Source organism: Coffea arabica, chromosome 1c, assembly GCF_036785885.1.
Source record: "Coffea arabica cultivar ET-39 chromosome 1c, Coffea Arabica ET-39 HiFi, whole genome shotgun sequence".
In the NCBI taxonomy this organism is placed as follows: Eukaryota; Viridiplantae; Streptophyta; class Magnoliopsida; order Gentianales; family Rubiaceae; genus Coffea; species Coffea arabica.
This window is the reverse complement of record NC_092310.1, coordinates 4,433,968-4,444,379: the sequence shown is the minus strand read 5'-3', so window position 1 is coordinate 4,444,379 and position 10,412 is coordinate 4,433,968. Positions and strand designations below refer to the sequence as shown.

At 37.1% G+C, this 10,412-nt stretch overlaps 1 protein-coding gene across 1 annotated transcript; it reads right to left on the bottom strand.

Moving 5' to 3' along the window:
• Positions 1-8,116: 8,116 nt before the first annotated feature.
• On the bottom strand, positions 8,117-9,688 carry LOC113737685 (probable E3 ubiquitin-protein ligase ARI8). The gene has a single exon (XM_027265136.1). It carries the CDS (start codon positions 9,686-9,688, stop codon positions 8,117-8,119), a length of 1,572 nt encoding a protein of 523 aa, XP_027120937.1.
• Positions 9,689-10,412: the final 724 nt, after the last annotated feature.

Below are 10,412 nucleotides of genomic sequence, written 5' to 3'. Positions count from 1 at the left end.
ATTTTCTTTCCTTCCTCCAGCAATTGTTCTCCATGTGGTTTGGCTTCCCACAATGCCCACAGGGATTGCGAGATGCCGAAGCTGAGCTCCCTTAAAAATTTCCTCTTTGGTCTCGCCCAGTTTGGCTATCTCTTGACTGAGCCTCTCTCGATACTCTCGGCTGCCTTCTGCCTCCAGTTCCCCGTCCAAATTTAAGAGGGGTACTCTTATCCCCCTGCCCTGAGCTACTACTAGGAAATTCTCGCTTTTTAGCTTGAAAGTTTCTCAGTTGAAACCTGACGCTTTCCACCCGTTGAGCCTTCTCCACGGCCTTACTAAAAGTATTAATTCAGGCCACAGCGAGGTCCTTCTGGATTTTTACATTCAGGCTCTGGACAAAGCGCATTATCCTTCGTTGTTCAGTCATGATCAGCTAGGGGGCAAATTTGGATAGGCGAGTGAATTGGCTAGTCTGAGCCCCCTGGCGAAGGCGAATAAACTCGTTTTCTTTCCTTTCCTGAACCAAAGGAGGGAAAAACTTGGCGTTGAATTCGCTCATGAAATTTACCCATATCCTTGGCATTTGTTCTCATTCCCACTTTTGCCGTATGACGTTCCACCAAGAACGGGCTGCCCCTTCCAGTTGAAAGACAGCGAAAGTCACATGCCTCTCCTCCGTATAATGTAATGCAGCAAAGATGTCCACCATCTTTTTCAACTGTCTCTCGGCCTCATCAGGATCTGGCTCGCCGATAAACTTGGGTGGGAAAAACTTTTGAAACCTTTCGAGAGCTCTATTCTCGCTCTCCACGTGGTTGCCAGGATTAGCATTTACAGGTTGAGGTTGAGAGTTTTGACCCTAGTGCTCCACTACATGAGCTAGCAGGTCAGTCATTCATTGGATGGTTGCAACTACTTGAGCGTTAGGGTCGATTCTAGGCTTAGGTTTGGGTTCAGGCATGGTTTCCCGACTACTCCCTGCAGTTGTGGGTTGCCTACCACCACGCCCACGACCTCGACCACTACGTGTTCCTTCTATAGAATTTAGTCGATCTAGGATAAAACGTAAGTATAACATTAAAGATAACGGTAAACGTAAGTAAGGAGTCAAAAGATATTCACATTCAAAACATATATACATATTACACAACAATGTCAAACAAGTCACACATTAACAGTCAGTCGAGTATACACAAGGAAATTCCATGAGACAACCAAGTTATCAAAAGATATAAAAGCAAAACTAGTCCAAATATACAAAACAGCTAGCTAAAGTTCTTTCCTGGATCTACTATCCCCTATCCTTTCTATGTACGGTAGTCAAAATCATCCAAAATAGTAGCCTAGGAGTAAAGGTTTAGTCCGCCGTAGGACTAGTTGACCCATCAGACTGGGCGGGTTCACGTCTAACCTCGCCTCCTATACAAGAAGCCTCATCGCTCTCCTCCCCAAGCAAGTCATCACAAATGTTCAAAATCAATTCAGCTCTAACCCTCGCTTTCCTGGCCCTCTGAACCATGCGCTCATGCGCTTCTCTAAGTTGTGCACAGAGGTCATCTACCCTATCTTGGCCTTCAACCACATCGTACTCAAGCTCCTTAATTCGCTCGGCTTGTCTCTTATTAGCTTCCCTTAGTTGGTTCACTTCAGTTTCAAGTCTAGCATTGTTCTTTGCTAACTCCTTCCTTTACTCTACCACGGCCAAAACGACCGTATTGGGATAGGCATAAGTATGGCGGCACTCGCAACGCCGATGACGGTTGGCCGGACTCCAACGTACAGTGGCCCCTCTTGGCCGGATCTGATACTTAACTATCGGGAGTACTCCACGGGGCTGCTCACCAACTGGACTATCACTAGGGCCACTACGTCCGTCCATTCTACACAAAAGTATAGATAAACTTAAGTACTCTTAAGGAAAATAATCAAATATAATCCTCAAGTCGGAAATTTCTAACATGTCCAGGCTAATTCAAACCTAGACTCTGATACCGCCTGTGACAACCCTACCGCCCCTTAAGGCGTACCAAAGAGGTTAGCGGACTGCCTGCCCAACTCTCGCCAGGACTAACGAGACAGTTAAATACAATCTAAAACATTCCGAAAGATAAAAGCACGCTCAAACGAATCAAAAAACACGAAATGGAAAAATGAAAATCGGAACCGCACATGAATAGTGCCGGCCACGTCACAATCCGGCCAGAATCAGGCTGGATTTCCATCCGAATTCTTGGCCAGATTGGAGACAGAGACCAACTGCCCGAATTCAAAATTTTCCCTGTCAATCCGGCCGGCAATCTGGCCAAGAACTGGTCGGATTTACAGCAGGATTCTCCTGCAGAAATTCCCGCCAAAAATTTTCCTTTTGTCGTTTGAAACCCGAACCTGTCCGAAATCCAATCGATTACCAACAAATCATATAAACCTTGAAATTAGACATTTACAACCCAAAGTAACACATGAACATTACCAATTATGTTTATACACGTAAAGTGGCAAATTTACAACTCAAAAGAGATGTTGGATCAAAATACACTTAAGGTTTTTCAACCATTGAGGAGCTATACAAAAGAATATTAAATTAGTTCAACTCAGCTTCCCAAAATCACAGTCTCCCAAAAGTTATTCATATCCCTATAAGGAAAACAAAGACAATAGAGTGAGTTTTCGCCCAATAAAGTACCATCACCCAAGTAACAAAGTTCATGTAAACACAAGCCACTCAATCCAAGTTAATTCAATAAATGAGTTAACTAACATCACATTTAAATAAAGATTTGTAAAAAGGATACGGACGGCTCTCAAGAGCCCTTTACCTTACTTGCCATACTTGATCTCACCTCATTGACTCTCCATCAATATACAAAGAGTAACCAATACCGTAGACTCCACTTTTCTCCAATTTCCGTCCACCTCACATACCCCTACCGAGCCCGAACTCCAATCAGTTCAGAAACGGTAATACTCGAGTATACCGAAATCAAGAGTCTCATACTCAATGATTCCACATGAACAGTCCCCATGGCTTGTCAATTTTTTCGACCAAACCCTTGTTGGCTCGATTCAATTGACCACCAATGGGGTTGAGCTCAGTGTTAACAGTAAAGGTCGTTCGATACACGTCCAAACGACACCAGTTCAAGTATATTCAAGTGAAATTCAATTGATACAATAAACAGTCACATAAGCCATGGAGTGCGAGAGTGATAAAGTACACCCTCGTCTCAATCAATCTCAACAGTATACACAAGCATTCAAGTCATAGATTTCAAGTTTAACAAAGCCATGAAGTAACAATCATGTGAGTAGCATACTCACCAATCAAACAAAGAGAGTTATCACAAATTTCCGTCCAACAAGCGCCTTGCGTCATCGGCACGCCCTAAAACATTCAATAAAACACAATGAGACTCGATTACAAGTTATAAATCCAAACCACACATCACTAATGTAAAACCGTAAGAACTTGAAAGTAATATAAGGTACACTTGGTGCTAAAGGTTTAGACAACCCTAAGGTCACTAATTAACCCTTAAAGCAATCCAATTCCAAGAAATCGTATGAACCTAAATTTTGGACAGCATTTCCCCTTATAATTTCAAATTTCCATCCTACAATCAATCACTTATATTACCCCCAACACAAACACAATTACAATTGTAAGTCATAGGTCATTCCATACACCTTATTAGGGTTACAATACCCTTTAAACAAAGCCAATTCAAAAGTCCCACAATAACCCTAGAAAAGCCTCCATTCAAAACCCTAAATCTGAAATTCTCCGTACAAAGCGGAAATTTTTTGCAAAAAGCTACAATTAACACACCAAAGCTTCATTCTAGACTATACTAAGCCATTATCCATGGCCAACCAATACTAATCATATAAAATTAGAAAAATCATGACTAAAAACTTAAATTCATCAATCTCTACCAAAAGTCAGAAAATCTTCCACAAAACCACCTCTTTGACTATCACAAGTCACTAATTGAACATTATCAAGAACAAAAGAAGGATTCCTTAGCCACTTACCTTGTAAACTCAAGAAAAAAGTAACTTAGCACCTCCTCTTTCCAAACCACTCCACCAACTACCTTAATACTACTTAGCAAAGGGTTTTTATGGAGAAATTTGAAGTTTTAACTGTTAGGTTGTAAGATTGAACAAGATTGAGAATAAGAAAGTTGGAGGTTTTCCTTTCTTTTGCACCCTAAGAGAGTTGGCGAAGAGAGATGTATGATGATGAATTTTGATCAATTTTTTTGATTATTTGGTAAAGGTAAGTAAGATGGTCAAAATCCAACCTTTAATCACAAAGTGACAATTGTCACCTTTTTAGTTCAAAACTATCCTTTTGTCTCTCCAATACCAATCCATTTAGGTAACCTCTAATTCCCTCTTAACACCTGGTAAATTAATCTCTGTATATAAAACTTAACCTAATTGGCTGAATTTTAGCGCACTTATTGCACTAGCGGGTCCCACGTCCAATATACACTCCTAAAATCTTATGAACTAACTTATACTAGAAAATGATTTAAAAACTATATTTACTCATAAAAATTATCTAGAAAATTTTCCTAATAGAGAAAATAAAGAAAAGGCATACAATTAAATAAAATAAAGCCTAGAAAATAAGAAAATTTTCGGGTTCTCACAGAAAGGTAGCGTGAAAACAGAGCAAGTGGCTGAATAAGTTATAGAAATCAAGCGAGAATACACGACCTTAGAATACGCGACTTTAGCTCGCATAATCAAGGGTCGTGCTCACGTATTCAAGGGTCACGTTTTCATTTCAGTGAATTTGGCACCATTTCAATTGCTATTTTCTCAATGATGGAGGCTGAATTACCTCTTGTGCAAAACATGATAGTTTAGTCCCGTGAGTTAGCTTTCCAATGCTTCAAGAATCATCCAATTTGGAGCTCTATGGACTAAGAAGTGACCAAAATACTTTCGACTCACTCAGAGCTCTGTTTCAGCTTTCGACCATGCACATGCACTTCTGTATTTCAACTGTTTGACAAGGAAAATGACTGAACTGGATTTCGATATCTTCATACAAATATAGATCTATCTCTTAACTTCAAAATGGTTCAAGAATTATCTCAATCCAATACTTGTAACTCAAGATATAGCCGAAATACTAAAAGGTGTCAAAGCTGAAAAATTTCTTTTCTTTAGAACTTAATTGCATTTCATCTCTTGCACTTCATATTTTCTTTTTATCACTTCAAATCATCATCAATCATCCAATTATCTTTTCAACTCACTCCATTTGATGATTGAATTATTAAACCTACAAAACATGAAGTTTTCACCATTAAAATCCATAGAAATGAAATTTTTACCACTTAACCCACAAAATGAGTATTTTCACTAGAATCCTAGTTAATTAGTTATAAAACTAGTTAAAATACACCAAAACTAACTAATAAAATACACTAAAAATACGTAAAATATATACTTGTCAACTTGCTTAAAATAATATCATTAAATAACCAAATAAATATCACTAACAAGATACAGAAAGTTCATCCATAACTCTAAGCATAAACTTTAACTAAACATGATAAAAAAAACACCAAACTTGTATTATAATTAAACATGAATTCAATTACAAAGAGAAAGTGATAGAAGAGAAGTCACCTTTGTCACATGAGTTTCAAACTCCCTATCTTTGCTCTTCAAATATTCATCCAAATCGAACTACAAATACAAGAAGGGTAACCTACTCTAACTATACTATACTAATGAACTAATAAAAACTAGTGAAGACTACATTTTGGTGGAGTTTCTCTAGCCTTCCAAAGTTATGAAAATGTTCTCCAAGGCTGCTATTTATAGAGAGATTCAAGCCACAAAATGAGCTATTTTTAGTTGTCATTTTTGGCTCTTGAAACTCTCAAAGGTTGGTTCTCCAACTTTCTACACTCTTCTTGGTCAAATACAGCCGAAATTGCTTGTTGGAGTTGAGATGGAAAGTTGTGTGAATAAAGAACAAGTTGCAGAGCTAGTTACAGCTAAAAATGATGAATACGCAATCTCGAAAACATGCCCTTAGGTTGCATGTTGCATCCCACGTATTGACTTTGTAGGTTTGCACAATTCTGGACAGATTTCATCCTTGCTCTGTTTTTTGTCCAAATTTAACTAATATTTTCTCGATGATAGAGGCTGAATTACCTCTTATGTAAAACATAAAGGTTGTAGTCCTTTGAGTTAGATTTTCAATGCCTCAAGAATCATCCAATTTGGAGCTTTGTGGACAAATAAATGACCAAAAAACCCTCTCCTGGTCAGAACTTTGTTTTAGTTTCAACCATGAAAATGCGCTTCTGTATTGCGACTTTTTGATAATGAAAATGATTAAACTGGCCTTCAATGTCTTCATACCAATTGTAGATATATCTCTTAGCTTCAAAATTTTAAGAATCACCTCAATCTGATACTTGTAGCTCAAGATATAGCCGAAATACCACAAGATGTCAAAGCTGAAAAACTTGCATTTCATTCTTTGAGTATTTTGCACTTCATGTCTTCTTTTTATCACTTCAAACCATCATCAATCATCCAATTATCTTCTCAATTCATGCCATTTGATGATTGAATCATTAATCCTATAAAAATAGGAAGTTTTCACCATTAAAATCCATAGAAATGCAATTTTTACCACTTAAACCATAAAATGCATATTTTCACTAGAAACTTAGTTAATTAGCCATAAAAGTAGTTAAAACATACCAAACTAACTAATAAAATACACTAAAAACACACAAAATATGCACTTATCAGTTTGATTTCGAGCACATGTTTGAGCATGTTCATTTCTAGGCCTTTCTATTACATGATCAAATAATCTCATATACTTGAAATATTTTTGCACATTTATTTAACATCAATTGGTGGTTTGTATTACTTTTGAGCAACTTTTGGATTATCTTAATTGCATTAGTAGATTTCTTTTACATTACATGAACTTTACTAGTCTCGGTTTCGATTTAATCTACTAATAGTTCTTGTATCCGGTGGTATTATAAATAAGATGTAAAAGATGACCTTGCTAATTATTGACAAATACCGGTAGTTCTTGTATTAGATAGTATGACAATATTTACTTAGATAATGTGGAAGTTTTCAGTTTGCAATTAAAAACTTGAAAATTTTAGCTTGATTACTTTTGCAAAAGTTCTTTTCAAGAAGTAGGAAGGATAACATAAACAAATATGATAGTTTTGAAGTTTTTGTAACTTTTTCTTGTTATTATGCTTACAATTTTCATTGCAAATTTTGTTGCAACTTTTTATTTTTCAAAAAAATTATATGCAATGGGTTTGATACATTTAAAAAAAAATTCAGAGACCAATAATAGCAAGGTCAATAATGGTAGAATATATTTTAAATAATTATAAGGAAATTATCAAAGTTATGCAATCTTCTTGTGCCTCTATAATAAAAAAATTTAAATTTTTAGTTCACGCTTCTTATTATCCTACATGGCAATCAGGATAACTAGGTGGCAATAATAACATCATTATGGGAATAAAATTTGAAAATGAATCACATTGAAAATATTTTTTAGCAAGAGTGTTATTTTGGCAAAAAAACTCAAACAAAATAGCCTCAAAAAGTCAAGTAATATATACTTATAGAACAATGAAATACAATATGGGCTTAGATTAAATCTCAAATTTTTAAAGTCGTGTTTATACCTCTAGCCCTAGGCATCTTAGTGAAAGTACTACAGAACTAATTATAAGCCCAAATAATTGCCCTATATATTCTTAAGCAATTAGATCATAAAATAATTACATTTTTGGCACTCAAACACTTGTGAACTTAATTTAAAAGATGCTCTACAACTTCTTAGAGAATTGTTAGTTTCATAACACTCTTGTCACATATCCAATCAGCTAAGTAAACAGGTCCAATGAACAAAAGCATTATCTTGTTTGATACATTCCTGGAAAATCATTGTTCTTCTCTTAGTTCAAAACCTTGATCATTCAATCCCAACAAAATGCTGATATATTTGCGCAACCAAAGGAAGATGCATAGAAAGGTACAGATGTTGTCAATATTGCTGGTACATGTATGGAATCCTTTGGAGCTTCTCTTCTTGCAATGAGGAAGCTGTTTATGAATCGATTTCTGAAAGACCATTCCCTAGTGCTGTAACCAATTTATAAAAGTAATTTCGAGTAGCACGAGTCAGGCGATCTAACTTGATACGAAAATCATTGAAGTCCTCCGAAGGACCTTCTGCATTGAGGTGTACCAAAAGTTCATTCTCTGCACAGTCATGAAGTCTCTCCAAACTAGCCTCTGCTTCCGCTTGCAAGAACTCGAAAAGCTCCTTTTTTGCGTGCTTTTCTTCAGGTAGATAATAGCCATAGGCGTAGCTCCATTTTAAAACCCTCCTACATTCCACAATCTGATCCCATGCATCGATGATAAACTTCAACATTCCCTCGGTTTGGGTCTGGATTTGACTCAGCTTCTCAATATTAACAGTCTTCATTGTTTCCCTATCCTCCAAAGCTCTTCGTCTGGAGGAATGGTTACCGGCCCATCTCTCGTAATGATGTGCATATCTTTCCATATAATACTTAGCCCTTTCCCTCCTATCAGCTTCACTGTACTCTTTCGCTTCATCATCCTTGGATTCCTGATACTTGTTACAACCGTAAACACCTCCTGTATTGTGTTCCGACCATGGACCTAAACATAGCCAACAAAACTGAAAACGGCATGGTTCTGCACAGGTCATGTGCATACAACCCTGATTCTTCTGAATTGGCGTTTTGCAACTTGGACAAGGCTTGGAATTGTACAATATCCACTTCATGTTTTCGGATTCAGAACTGTTTTTCACCATCCACTTGGCCACAATTTCACAATCTGCTGGACTATGAGCTTCCTCCAAACAGTTCCAACAAAATCCATGTGAACAATCACAAGTAACATCAAAGTTGCTATCGCTACTGCTACTCCCAAGCACGAATTCAACTGCAAAATCACATCCTGGGGCAGGGCACCACTTGATAGTCTTTTTTTCCTCTATAAAGGATCTAACAAGATAGTTGTCATATTTTTTCTTTTCTTCATCAGATGCCAAAGAATTAATCATATCCTGACCAACTGGTGTGCCACAGGAGGGTTGAGGACATCTCAGCATCAAACAGCCCCGGCCATCGTTGATCGATATCCTAATATAGGTTTCCCAACAAGACTTGCAAAATAGATGACCACAAGCGGCTGAAACAGCCTTCTTTTTGCCATTTTTCTCCAAACAAATCCTACAAAAGAACTTTTTCTTTGAAGTCTTCTGAATAACTGGTTTATTCTCTGATAATCCACAAGCCTTACGGGCCTTTTCTTCATCCATGAACCACCTGTCTTGAACTTCAATTACACTCCAATTTGATCTGCACAACAATCTGATAGCTGCTTCTCTTGATACCGAAAGAACAGATGAAATTTTGGCTATATCATCCTCTAGACGTCGACGAATATCTTCTTGCTTCAAAACTGTATAGTTCTTCTCCTCCAAACATTCTTCCTCAGGATGGTTGTTCTTTATAAACTCTTCATCGTCGTCAATGTTGTTCTCGTCGTTAAACTCTTCATCCTCGTCAATGTAATAATCTTCCTGATCACTTTCTTGGTAATAATCTTCACTTTCTTGGTAAGAATCTTCGCTCTCCATTGACTCCCGTTAAGATTGCTAGAGATCTTGCAGAGCAAGATTTTGTTTTTCCTCTTTTATTTTTTGGGGGTTGGGAAGGAAATTTCTCTGTGTTTTATAAGCAACCCTTCTAGAAAAGATCGACTTAGAGGGCTGCCGAACCAATTGATGTATATATTGAAAGAGGGGAATATATATATTAATGCAGCAATATTATGTCCGTATCACAAGCATGGTTCAAACACTCAGGCCGAGACCGAGTTGACCTGGCTGAAGCATCACCGGAATTCAGCTTCCGTTCCGCAACCTGTCCTTCGGAGAGGAGAGGAGAGGAGAGGAGAGGAAGGAAAGAAGAATGAAAGGCAGACTCCAGGGAGGGGATATGGTTACCGGTGTTTTAAAAGTCCAACCAAATAATGACTTTTAGATCTCAGAGTCACGGGCCAATGAATTCCATTGATTCACTTCGGCTCGAATTTAATGAAATCATAATGGTGTTATAAATGTATTTTAATTATATAAAAATACAATGAAAATACATTGATACTTAATCCAAATTTCTCGCATAAAAGGATAACCAAATTATAAGTAAATTTTTAAATAGTGTACAATTTTAAACTTTTATATCAAGTTAACTTCTCTAAAGCTAAAATTCACATTAATGAGTCTAGAATTTCATAAGACTTTTCTTTTTAAAAAATTCTTTTTAAGAAGTAAGGAGGGATAAAGGGGCTTGAAATGAAAC